The sequence below is a fragment of the Saccoglossus kowalevskii genome, chromosome 17 (assembly GCF_978046115.1).
Source record: "Saccoglossus kowalevskii chromosome 17, keSacKowa6.1, whole genome shotgun sequence".
NCBI classification, from domain to species: Eukaryota; Metazoa; Hemichordata; class Enteropneusta; family Harrimaniidae; genus Saccoglossus; species Saccoglossus kowalevskii.
In genome coordinates, this window is record NC_140657.1 from 24,497,997 (window position 1) to 24,512,225 (window position 14,229).

Genomic DNA, 14,229 nt, shown 5'->3' on the forward strand with positions numbered 1-14,229 from the left:
GTCATTCCTGGTTGAACCACTAGGTATGCGTTGGTTACCTGTTCATTATGCATACCAAATTGTGTGTCACTCTTGGTTGAACCACTAGGTATGCGTTGGTTACCTGTTCATTACACATACCAAATTGTGTGTCACTCTTGGTTGAACCACTAGGTATGCGTTAGTTACCTGTTCATTACACATACCAAATTGTGTGTCACTCTTGGTTGAACCACTAGGTATGGGTTGGTTACCTGTTCATTACACATACCAAATTGAGTGTCATTCCTGGTTGAACCATTAGGTATGCGTTGGTTACCTGTTCATTATGCATACCAAATTGTGTGTCACTCTTCGTTGAACCACTAGGTATGCGTTGGTTACCTGTTCATTACACATACCAAATTGAGTGTCATTCCTGGTTGAACCACTAGGTATGCGTTGGTTACCTGTTCATTACACATACCAAATTGTGTGTCACTCTTGGTTGAACCACTAGGTATGCGTTGGTTACCTGTTCATTACACATACCAAATTGTGAGTCACTCTTGGTTGAACCAATAGGTATGCGTTGGTTACCTGTTCATTATGCATACCAAATTGTGTGTCACTCTTGATTGAACCACTAGGTATGCGCTGGTTACCCGTTCATTGCACATACCAAATTGTCTGTCACTCTTGGTTGAACCACTAGGTATGCGTTGGTTACCTGTTCATTACACATACCAAATTGTGTGTCACTCTTGGTTGAACCACTAGGTATGCGTTGGTTACCTGTTCATTACACATACCAAATTGTGTGTCATTCCTGGTTGAACCACTAGGTATGCGTTGGTTACCTGTTCATTACGCATACCAAATTGTGAGTCACTCTTGGTTGAACCACTAGGTATGCGCTGGTTACCTGTTCATTACACATACCAAATTGTGAGTCACTCTTGGTTGAACCAATAGGTATGCGTTGGTTACCTGTTCATTACGCATACCAAATTGTGGGTCATTCCCAGTTGAACCACTAGGTATGCGTTGGTTACCCGTTCATTACGCATACCAAATAGTGCGTCATTCCTGGTTGAACCACTAAGTATGCGTGGGTTACCTGTTCATTACGCATACCAAATTGTGAGACACTCCCATTTGCACCACTAAGTATACGTTGGTTACCTGTTCATGACGCATACGAAATCGGGTCACGGTGTCACTCCCGGATGAACCACTAGGTATACTTTGGCTAACCGTTCATTACGCATACCAAATTAAAACATTACATATATATACCGGTATATAATGTGTTCAGTTGCTTCAGACGTAAATAATATAATACATTAGAGCATTCACTCGATAATGCAATTCAAACGTACAGTATTATATATTGTCAACACAATTTTGGAATAACATATATTCCACACAAACGCAAACCGTAGACGCTTGCAGTTCACTTTAAAAAATATATCATAGTAACTACTTTGATATTAAAATTTTAAGGGCTCTGACATAATTTGTATTAATTATTATTTTACATCTGTCATCGTATCTCTATAGGCTTAATTATGTGATACAGCTCGGGATGTTTGTGTCTTACCTTATTAGGGAATGCGAATTCCAAATATGGAACAATTGCGTGATATGTCCAAGATACGATTGTTGCATAGCACGCCCCCACGTCCTAAAACACGTCATCACACATCTTACAACACGTCATCACACATCTTACAACACGTCATCACACATTTTACAACACATCATCACACATCTTACAACACGTCATTACACATCTTACAACACGTGATTATACGTGTTTTGAAATGCACGTTTCCACAAGTCTTACAAAACGTCACCAACTATTTTTGTTGGCACTTTCGCTTTTTAGTTTTACTCGTTTGCACAAGTCAATTCACCACCACCAGACGTCAGTCTTTATTTGGAATGGGGCGCCCTCTATATGTTTTCTTTTCTATTGTACAATGGTGAATGCGAATTGTGAATATTTGCCAAATTTGTCCAGTCAACCCAACGGGCATATATGTTACGGAAACCGATACTTAATGTTATTGAATATCTGTACTTTACTTCTCACACTGAAACACGCAAGCATCGGCTGAACAGTTGAATAATGGCGTGACGATCGAAAGGATAGAAATGGCCACGATTGACACGTTGCTGATTGTCAGTTATTGGTTTGTGACTGTGCTAGCTGGTGAGTGAAACACATTCTACATCAATTTATAAATCTGAAACATGTATTCGTAGACTTCAGGAGAAAAGCCAACTGGAGGTGGTATAAGTAGTTTTCAGTGTCCGATTCTCTGAGACCACAGGTTCACACGTCTACCCCTACTACATTCAATACCCATCGGTTCAAATCATGCTTTTATGATCAACTGATATTGAGAAGGAAGGTGAGAATTTAATGTGAATTGGCCACAGGTTGCGTAAATCATTTTCATTCTCATATTCATTCTCAGCTATCAATAGAAACAACACAATTTTAGTGAAAATAAAGTATTATAATAGTAATCTTTATTGAACCTTATCCTCATTGGGATTTGGATTACATGACAATTAAGAAAAAATAAAAAAAGGAAAGGAAAAAACACGATAGACCAAATACAGCTCTTTTGAAGGAGAATTAGCTATTTTTTTGTTTCTGGGGCAGCTGGTTGTGTGAATTTTATATTGTTCTTCTTTTCGTTGTAGCAAATTCTCTGCTAACCTTTTAATTGTTATGTCAGTGAAGTAATCAATTTATCGTACTCTGTCTGATCATTGCATACGTAGCTTATTAAATAAATCCTGCGATTTAAGTATACTATACTACTTAAATATACGACTGAATCTCATCCAGGGATAATTCTCATTTTGTTGGAAAGAAGTGTTATATACATCACAACGGAGCAACAATCAGCAACATAGTGAGATTGTGAATTACTGTCAGTTTTATCAGCGACATTCAGCAACAGACTGCACTCTCAGCTGCCAGGTTCTATAGAAAGCAATATCTGGTATCATACTATAGCAAAGGGAAAACAGTGTAAGAAAAAGAATTAATGTTCGTTTGTTCGACCATCGCATCACCACCTCAGTGCAGAACATGTGTTTACATTGAGTTCACTAAACTGTTCGATTAGGGACGACGTCAAAAGATCGATGTCGGATAAAAAACTTAATTCCTTTAGTTTGGGGGTGGGGGGTTTTAACCTCAAAAAGTTTTCATCCTTCAAAAACGATTTTATTTTTTAATGAAGTCAAAAAAATCTTGGAGTATTTGTAGTTCGTTTTTTTCTATCCAATCATGAACAAAAATAACAGAAAATGGAAAACAAAACATCCAAGACGAGAAAATGGTAAAGTCTTTTTACACCCACCCGACAACCAACTGCTATGCCATACTACTGTCCGATTATCAATTTGTATTTAATGGTGAATGTAGTCTGACGCCATGATCAATATTTAACAATTAAGTTTCAGTGGGGGGTGGGGGTGGGAAAAAAACTAAAGGAATTAAGTTTTTTATCCTACATTGAACTTTTGATGTTGTCCCTTAGGACGATGACACATCATAAAATTTAAGAATTATGCCCATCAATAAAGCTACCGTCCTAGAGAGCAACTTTATAATCAGTATTATGTGGTAGAACAAAGACACACCCCGTAATTAATTTGATATAAGGATTCCAATTACTTCTAAAATGTCATTCTCTAGCCCACTAACTTTTCTCACCCGGATTAGTGGACATGGCACTTTTTTCTTTACCGGGGTTTAGTAATAAATTGTAAATTATTGACGTTTATTAAACGTTTTGCATCCATCTCTGATATATATCTTAAATATTAAATAGATAAAAGTGCTTGGACCAATAGATATGATATGTAGTAAAAAATATTTGGTAATTTAGCAAAGATAGCATACGATGAAGTCCCGTTGCCCGACATGTCTGGATATTTTGAAATTGTACTGAGGGCAGCGATTGCTTATTACTGACTACCCAGCAGTGACAATAAAAAGACGTTCACGTAAACTGATCAGTACGTGAAATTCTCCCATGTATCCACTGAAGTGAATGCCCACGTGAGGAACGTGCCAAACTACTTGTACTTGCGATATATGAGGCGTTACTCGACAAATTTCACCACAGCATGTCAACTTTTTTGCAGTAATTCTTAAAACTCGTAACACTGAGTACATACATGTATATATTTTCAGAAATGACTCATGATTATTTTGCGAATAACTGGAACATCATTTGGAACATGCAATAGTTTCTCCGTGTATAAGGTGGTCCAGATTAACTCCTGAAGCATCAGCTGGGAAACCCGTTATACACTATAATTTGTTATTTCGAAACTTATCCATAACCATTTCATGCGAAACAATAGTTTCGGACGCTATAATAGTGTTGATTGTTTTCTTCCACGATTTAGATTTGTGTGAAAACGCACTTGAGGGCAAAAACAAAAAAGGTTTACAGTGCGCTGTATTAACTTGTTTGCACAAAAGGTGTTTATGTGTTGCTATGGTGATGTAATTTACCTGTTGTATATTATATCTGCCCCGCAGAACCGTTCAGCTGTATTAAATGTACACCTATATATGTATACCTATAATCTCCAAGATAATACATACAGGACTGCCCCAACAAACAATTGTCCGAAACTACACAAATAATGGAATACTATGAACCACTGATGTAATGATACACAGTAGCAGTAGTTATTCACGTCTGAACTTGAGATGCTGTGAAACATAAAAACGTTAAGTTTTCAGGCCATGATAGAGAAATAAAGAATGCTGCTTTTCACATCTTACGTACATAAACACAATTTATTTGTTGAGAATCGTTCAAATGCGCCTCTAATTTCCGTGATGGTTGAACAAATTCACAATTACAAATTGCTCTGTTATTAAACGAAATTAAGGCGCATCGGACGTCATTGCTAAACACTGTAAAACAACAGATCTCGGCACCTGACCTCAAAGAGTAGGCATGTAGTTGCTTTCACAGACAAACTAGGTCGTCACATGACAAACTTACAAGTGAAGTATTTGAAAGCGCTGGTACTTGAAACACAATATGGCATTACGTAATGTGAATTTGTCATTCCCGGCGCTGAAGTATTTCACAAAACGTTCTATGTTGCTTTTATACCACTGTACCATGTATTTCTATGAGCTGTGTGCGATCAGTTGTTCCACAACGTCAGTCGAAGAAAATAGCTCAAACTTAACTTTGAGACAATCTTGAACAAACACATGTTGCACATGTGGGGAAGTATTGTTACAATATTCGGGGGAGCCTCAAACAAAAGCTAGTCTAATGCAAGTTTTCTGAGAGTTTTCGACCGTTCTTTTCATCGGGTTTGGTTGCCAGAAGGTGAAAATTATTCGGCATGTATAATTATAGGTATATATGTTGTAGCTATATGGGTATGATTATGATCCCGGTTTTGATTATTCGGTGGCACCCTCTACTCTACATTGATAGTTATAAATTATTGACGTAAATAATTCATACTAGCTGATACTGATAACATAACTATTGCGCAAAGTAGTCATAGTAGTTGCCCTAAGTTTAAACATTTTCTTCTATGCCATTGATAAAAAGCCATAGAAACGTCTAGCTATTTTGAATAGTTACTTGGGACAACGATTACCAAATGCCACTGAGAGCGTGCGAACAAATCGATCCCATCCCATTCTATGTCATGATAATATTCGTAAATCGTCAGAGACGCGCAACATACGGTCAAATGGAGAGTTGCGTAATCAACGCCACAAAGTGAGCATACGCCGTCATCACAACGTTAATAACAACATGGCTTCAGAAACAGCGAATAATGCGACGCAGGGAATGCTGAAAATGACAGACTGGACGAACAAATGCTTCTTAGTTTTACCGTCACCGAATACAGACCCTTCTTACTTTCGCCACAAAATACTCATTTTCGAGCAATAGAAATTACTAGTATTACAGTACATTACAATATGCAATGTTATCGCAATATTTACGATATTTTTCAGCAGACAGAATTTAATTTAACAGCCAGGGAGGGATTTACGATAAAATCCGGAAAACGCTAAACGAAATTATGCGTCGAAAGTCAAATATACCCAAATAATTAAAATGTAAACCAGAAGACAGCGTAAACAATTATGTTTTTGTTTTCACAGACCAAGAAAAAGTAATCAGTTCAATGCATTATTTCGAGAATATTGGGCCAAAACGCACTCAGGCTGCAAACATAGTTATCGAATACAGTAACACATTCATTTTTGCTTTCATCTGATTAAGATGTTGACATTTATACAGTCTCTTCTATTCTATAAAACGGATATTTTGGTTATTACATTGATAATTTTATCTATATTATCTATAATTGGCAAACTATTCGAAAAACAAGCAAAGCAACAACTTGTGTCCTTTTTTGGCTACAGGAAACACATAACACAACGATATTCTGACTTGACCTAACTTCGCTTCATAATCAACTCGATAAAAGGTGCACTGGGTATATTCATTTGACACCATTGACCACAAGATAAGCAATAAACAAAAATGCTGTATTACGGATTTAACGGAGTAGTTTCCAATTGAAAATAATACAGTGTCAGGTAACTTAAATATAACCCTATTTGTTGTGCTATACACAAATTATATCTGGAGTCTGTGACTCTCATCTGTCTGTTTTACTGTGGTGTTGTTCCAACACAACCGCTTTGGTCTCTATTCCAAAAGATCCTGGAAGGAATATTTGTGATAAATCTAATTATCGCTGAGTCGCTGCAACAGTCGAGTCTAAACTGCTGACAAAAGAATAGCTCACTACTATAAGCCTGCAATTTGAGTCCAAGCCAGTACATGACACGGGTATATCATTTTTTTTATCTTGAAAGAAATATAAAATATGTCGTATGGATGTTGTTTGTTAATTGTATGGTGCTCATCTAGATTCAAATCAGTCTTTCTTGAAATCTTCATATATAAATCTTATTAAAATTACCCCAGTCATAGATGCGATATTTAAATTACAATATAATAGTGTTGGTCTTGGCATTAGGTTTTGGGGTTAGATATATACGCTATATCTATCTACCTATCAATTTACCCTAATGCTAATACTAAGACCCGTTAAATTAACTTAAGTTAAAGTTCAATTTAAGGTACGGTAACTAGATAATTTGAATAAATTGTAATTAAAGTTCATTGCTATATATGATTGCATTTGAATTGAGCTTAACTAAATTATAATACAATAGCATTCTTTAACAGGATTGCAAATTAAGTTTAATAAGTGGTATTTTAAATTTGATAAAAATGAAGATGATGTCTTTGTAGCACTAGCGTTTCTTCTCTAGAAAAGGTGAGGTGTGTCCCGCTCACAACAGTCTCGGCTCTCGTTCTCAAACGACATATTTTTCCGACATATCTTGCCGTAACTGAACCATGTTTCACCCTCGGCGCCAGCTTATGTAGAATGTTACGCTGTTAAAACCAGACAATGTTTTAACTTGGAGGCATCTCAGTGCTTTGTTGAATTGAATTTATACCAAGTGCATGTTTTAAATAGCGATTCATATTATTGACATGCGATATATGTACATTCCATAGCAATTTATTTCAATATTATGAGCATTACACTTGGCAACACTTACAAGTTTTCTTCTCTATCTGACCATTAATTTTTTTTCTTGGCCATTGATCATCGCCGTGAGATTTTTTTATTCACTTTAGAATGTCATAATTTGAAGTTGATCTTAAGGCAGTTAGTTAGCAAGGTGACTTGCAAATTTGCAATTGACGGCGTCGCTCCATCGACATGCGCACAGTTTACATCATTTCATTATCATACTAAATGTTAGTGAAATTGTTGGACTACAGGAATACATTTATATTGAAGTTAATTTAAAGAAATACGCATAATGGCATTGTGTTTTGGGTTACCCTAATGCTAATACCAAACCCGTTAAGCGTCATACAATTATTGATTAGGGGACATGACATGTTATAACACAAAATATACATGTTATACCACAAAATATACATGTTATAATACGGAATATACATGTTATAACACGAAAAATGATGACATTCCTATACCACAGAAACCAATGGCAAATGACTCAAAACAATACCATTTTCAAGGATGTTCGACCCAGTTTTGTGTGAAAAGTAATTACGTAAGCATATACTTTTATCTGGGTTTTGTGAACAACAGTATGCAATAAATCTATACTGTCAAAGTCAAGACAATATTTTTTTGAAATAAACACACACTACTACAGCGATATGAAAAATTGTTATATATTACATGTAAAGCGAGTTGCATTAAAAATGCTCATAATGTGTTGGTACATAGTTCCAAGTATCTAAATACCAGGTGAACTATTTTAATGGCCTTTACTCATATTACGCCATAAGAGAGCCGTTTACGTGCAACTTGTGTGAGCATCCACGTACATTATTGCAATTGTAGTGTTCTCAAGCTGGTAAGCGAGGAAAGACTAGCTTCGACATTCTTGTCTTTACAGGTTCATTATTGATTATCATCAAAACAGTCACAGCTTTGTATTGTGCACCAAATGACTTGATTAATTGTTGAGTGTTCGTCATTAATTAAATCATTAATTTGTGTTGTTGGACTTGTCCTAAATGTATTAAATACTATAATATTAGATATGTTTATGCATGCTGTTATTTCCACTTTTTAGGTAATTTAGAAACAGACTATATACGACTGATCGACAGTTTGTTATACCACTTTGATATTAGCCCTGTGTAGTAGGAGAGTTACAATCGTCTTTTACACTTTTCAGTTAGTGAAATTATCGTCAATGCATCTAACACCTAAAAACATGTCTTTTTAGCTGGCATATTATTTTAGCTAATTTAGCTATAATCTGTAATTCCGCTAATTCAAAATGTCACTAATTCAAAGTAAAGTATATTCTCACAATGAGATTGTTGACACTTTAGCTAAATTAAGACTCAGTTAATTTATGCATGGAGTCAAATTCGGCTAAAATGGCGTGTAGCTATTTAAACATGCTTTACAGTAGTTGGATTGGCAGTCACGACCACACGTCTAATTAATGGAGGGTTTCTAACGAAAATCACCGATTTATAAGCCACAGTTGTCGTGCAGCGCATATGTCATGTAATCAATATATTGTACTTGCTGTATACGTCACAAGGACCCATAGTGAATACGTCATAACTGTGGTACATTCGAAAACACCACAAGTCATTACTGCATGTTTCTTTCTGGATACTGAAATATGCGAAGCGTACAAGTACTGACACCACATTGCAAATGTATTGTAATTGCTTTGAAATCATTGATTATTTCAGCTTCCGAATATGTTTGTGTTGTTACTCGTTGTAGAGAGGAAAAAAAACATAAAGTGTTATGACTCACCTTCAACGCAATTAGTTTTATTCAAAATAGTGTAGTTAGGTAAAGTGACCCCAGAGTTATGGGAACTTGAACTTGAAATTGGTGAAGTTCACTGAAGTAGACATGGATTATTTAATACATGTTGATTGTTTTAAGGGAAGGATTGTACCTTGGTGTTGAGGAAGGAAACAATGTAGATGGTGTGATGGGAGTTATGAAAGTATGAGTGGTGATGTCAGACTTTGATATTGAGAGGATTCATTAAGCATGAAGTTTAAACGATGCTATCACTGAATGGAAGTGTGTGTAGATATAGAGCCTATTTGTAATTGGGAAAGTGGTCCACAGTTTACAGAGGGTTTACACCATTGTCATTATATCGACGACCACCTTGTACTAACTATATCATGGCTCTGTCACACATGCACACATTTTGTGAAAAAACGACCTGAAGCATGCCCATACAACATGCTAATAACTTTAATGGGGTTTTGACGTTGTTATATATTATGAATATTATTTTAAGGTGCAGTTATTAATAGGAAGCATCTTTTATGAAACGCCGCAAGCACATTTTCGGCCTTGATCTCCACCCTGTCTATTGTGGTTATTAGAAGACTGAACGCGCTTACAACCATACTAAACCATACTAAGTGATGATGCTCCTTGTAGTATACTAGTACCATAAGTCCACTTTTGGGATTTCGAATCTTCCCGGCTACATTCAAGGGAACCACAAACTATTTTTATGGCACATGTAACACACTTAATAGAGACGAGATTATGTAAACGACTTTTATACAATTCATTTATACTTCCCTATATCACTTATAGCTTAGATGTTTGGGGTGATACCTATTCAACGCATTTAAATTGTACCTAAAAGTATATAGTCCGTATAATGTTGTTTAGAACACGCAACGAAAATTCAAGAACTACATAATCTTGATATATTCAAACTTCATAAACACTTAGTTGCTACATTCATTCATAATCTTACTTATACAGATTCACCCCATTCATTGTGTGATTACTTTCGACCATTTGAATATCACCACGACACTAAACAACATTTATATCTTGACAGAGCTAACACAACGTCGGTACAGTTTGCTACTTACTTTATAAGAGCAAACATCTGGAACAGTATCCCCCTCCACATACGATCAATACCAAATGTATCGAAATTTAGAAAACTTTTAAAATTACATTTATTGCATGGAAATAATTGAAGTTATTTAGCCATTATTTATTTATTTTATTCATTCATTCATTTATTCACTTACTATACCTAACATACTCCAAGTCCCTCACGTAGTTTTGTTTACAAAGGCTGGGCTCAGACTAGTTTAGCTATAGCTATTTTCTGAAGCCCCCTTCATTCATTTTCTGTGACATAGAATTGTATCATACCAAATATTGTATTGTATTTTTTGAAATATTTCCAAATATTTATTTCATCGGTACAGTTTGCTATTTATTTTACTTCAGGATGAATAAACGTATTATTTTTATTACTTAGTATTATATTTATAATTTGTTGCAGAAAGCACAATGTTGTATAATGCTTCAACTGAAGCACAGACGTCATTAAGTGATGCCCCATGCAGTGGTGACTGCACTACAACCTCTAGTAGCAGTGTACTCGTGACAGAAATTATCAACAGTCCCACCGAATTATGGGGATTGGATCTAAAATTGATTGGTCTCCTACTACTTTTCTGTGCTGGCGGTATCTTTTTATTGGTTGCACTACTTGCGTTGTGTCTCCTGCGACCACGCCGGCTAAACAAAGTGTCTGCGGAGAGTAGGGTGGAGAGTATGGAGATGAAGTCGGAGAAACGTCCATTCTCGATGTCCGCCGCAGCGCAAACAGACTTCGAAGATGAATTCAATCCATATGACTGTCACTTTGTTTCCAAACCCATTGACCACCACCACAATTCCAAGCCAAATAACAATCGCTTTTTTTCCAGGCCAACTGACCACAGTTTGGATGATTGGAATGACTCTCGACGGAATGATTGGAGCCTTATTTGGATCTAGATTTATTACAAGACATTGTTTAAATATGACATTAGTTGCTCACGTTTTCGAACTTTTATCGAAACCTTTCACTCACTTCTTTGACTATGTTTTGTACTTTAGATTATTGTTTAGAAATCCTGAACTTGTAAATTATTTGACAAATTATGTATTTAGATACTAATTGTGCATGAAATGTGTCTACTTTCTCAAAATTATTTAAATATGCACTAAAGTTGAAATGTTGAAAAGTCAATTTTGACTCCACATTTTAATTTATAATTAGTACTGCAGACTAGCATGCATCGTCGCCACAGTCAATGTGAAACTAAGATTGGTCTTAATTGGCTACCCAACACTAACACTGATTTGCATTGTCACACTAGAGAGTTTAAGATTTGTGTACGTAACGGGAACGTAACGTGTTGTTCTAATTTCGTTTGCGTTACGTTCTCGGGTGTCAGAAAACGATTAAGTACAAGCGCCCACGACGGGACCGTAACTGAAACAAAACCACGTCAGTCCGTCTGTCACTGGGCAACCATAATATTATAACTATTTAATAAAATTTGTTAAGTCATTTCACGTCCGGAATCTGAATTAGTAGTTAGTTCCCAGACATTTGACAGAGCTCTCGCTATTTCCATCCACTCTGCTGAGGTCCCAGGCCTGTTTGCCGAATCCTCTTTCAGCAAATCAATGTCATGCGTTTTCAGTGGGTATAAATATCAGCTAAAATACATCCAATATTTCTTATTTTATCATAAATATACAAAATCAATCTAATATAAAACGTGTTATCAATGTCAGTGAAAATTAATCAAAATTGACAGCGAGAAAAGCTCTCGGAAATCAACTACGAGTCAGTCACCTTCATTACGTTTAAAACGAATGCCGTACGACCAGGCAACCGATGACGTCATTGGTTCGCGCGGAGGTCATGCACAAAGCAGTGACGTATCCGTTCTCGTTCCGTTCTCGTTCCGTTCTCGTATGCGCATCTTAATGTCTCTAGTATTGAAACACAATTGACCATTTTCCGTTCACTGCGAGAATCACGCGTTATGCGTGAAATCGAACGTAAAAACAGGACCACAGTCCCTCTGTGACAGGACAAACAAAGGTCATAGCGTCGTTCTGTCGTCAAACATCGCGTGGGATTCGACAAACGCGAAAATATTTTGGGGACATTTCCATGCTTAGTAATGTGCTGTACACATTTGATGATAGGCAATTTTGATTAAGTAAGGGTATTCGAAAGCAATATTCCTCTGTCGAAGAACGGCTGGTCGATGTGAGCTACGAAATAAAGAAACTCGAATTTCAAAATCAAATCGTTCGATTTTTGCGGCAGACTTTCGACGCGCGTCTTACATGCATCTCGCGAGATCTCGCAATTGTACGGAAAATCATCTATTGCTGATGGCAGACGTATATCAACTATGTGTTTAACTGGTGGACAGATGCACGTTCGAAAACAAGAATTCCGATTCACAGTCAATTCGTTGCAATTCACATTCGTCCCAACACACTTGTCTCAATTCACTTTACAATACAAATAACTTGATTCGACAATTGACGGATTAACGTATTGTATGTATAATGTGATACTAGTACAATAAACGACTAATGTTTGCGTGACCATGATTAGATGCAGTTTGTTTTAAGGATCTTGTTGCCCGTATTGGACGAGTTAGTTTTAGGCTAACCTAATAAATCGCACGAAACGACTTTCGAACGGTTGAACTTGTGGGACGAATCGATTTCGTGACGGATAAACTCGTGGGAAGAATCGACCATCCACGCAAGAATAACTTGTTTGCTAAATATTCTCTGTTACAGATTAATTGAAAATCTTGAAAAATATAAAATATTTGTTGCATTATGAACCTTACTTGATGCATTTTTCTATCCAAAAATGGCAACCGGAGTAGAATCCTCACTTTTTATTTGCAGTTGGTTACATGTATTTCATTCACTATGAAAATACATTGTATTTGTTTATTCTTTTTTGTTATTCAATTTAACAGTGCCCCCTTCAACAACTGCACGATAATGAGAATTTTAAGTAATCCCATCCGACACTTGTGGATTAGCATTTAGTGAGGATTGCATATTTTCATCACTGATTTCTTGCTACTTGCAGACACTGAACCAAGATTAGACAAACATTGTTTATGAACTCGTGGACAATGTAACTAGTGATGTTGCAACACCGAAATTAGTTCATCCAGCAACAGTCAACTCAACCCAACTCAACTAACATCACAATGCAGTTGTGCAATTGTTCATGTCTGGGTCTTATTATGCTGTGGTTGAATCGAGTTTTGGAAACACTGGACAAGCATTAGAGCAGAATACCATTTTCTTTGTCAATCAATACCTGTAGGTTTAATTGCCATGAAAATCTCATGAAAAAAAGAGAAGATGTTATTCGTCTGCACAGTATTATACTATCTGGACACTAAACTAAAATAGTTGAAGTAAACACTTAAATATAATGCGGGTAATATTTCTTGCTCAATTAGTGGGGAATTTCAATTCCACTGCTTCTAAATTCATTATATATTTGTGCACTAGTTTACGTTGAGCTAGCCATATGTGCTACAATTCTATCAACTGTTTTGTAAAACAATAGAACCGATACAGATTATAATTTTACCTATAAACACACCTTTACATTTTGTATCAACAGACAATGTATGTTCCACAAGTTGTATACATCACGGGTGACCTTATAAAACATAACAACTATTCCACATTGAAGAAGATCTGTATGACCTTGATAGGATGGTTAAAAAGTGGAATTGAAAACAAATTTAACAGACAAGC

At 36.2% G+C, this 14,229-nt stretch overlaps 1 protein-coding gene across 1 annotated transcript; it reads left to right on the forward strand.

Moving 5' to 3' along the window:
• The first annotated feature begins 2,062 nt into the window (after positions 1-2,062).
• On the forward strand, positions 2,063-11,653 carry LOC146732761 (uncharacterized). Its single transcript, XM_085492228.1, has 2 exons — positions 2,063-2,176; positions 10,919-11,653. Exons 1-2 carry the CDS (start codon positions 2,119-2,121, stop codon positions 11,416-11,418), a joined length of 558 nt encoding a protein of 185 aa, XP_085348354.1. The 5' UTR covers positions 2,063-2,118; the 3' UTR covers positions 11,419-11,653.
• Positions 11,654-14,229: the final 2,576 nt, after the last annotated feature.

Bases quoted from the DNA above. Each gene is read 5' to 3' on its own strand.
- LOC146732761 (XM_085492228.1), top strand. From the start codon at position 2,119: ATGGCCACGATTGACACGTTGCTGATTGTCAGTTATTGGTTTGTGACT. The intron at 2,177-10,918 runs GTGAGTGAAACA...AATTTGTTGCAG, and splicing joins GTTTGTGACTGTGCTAGCTG to AAAGCACAATGTTGTATAAT.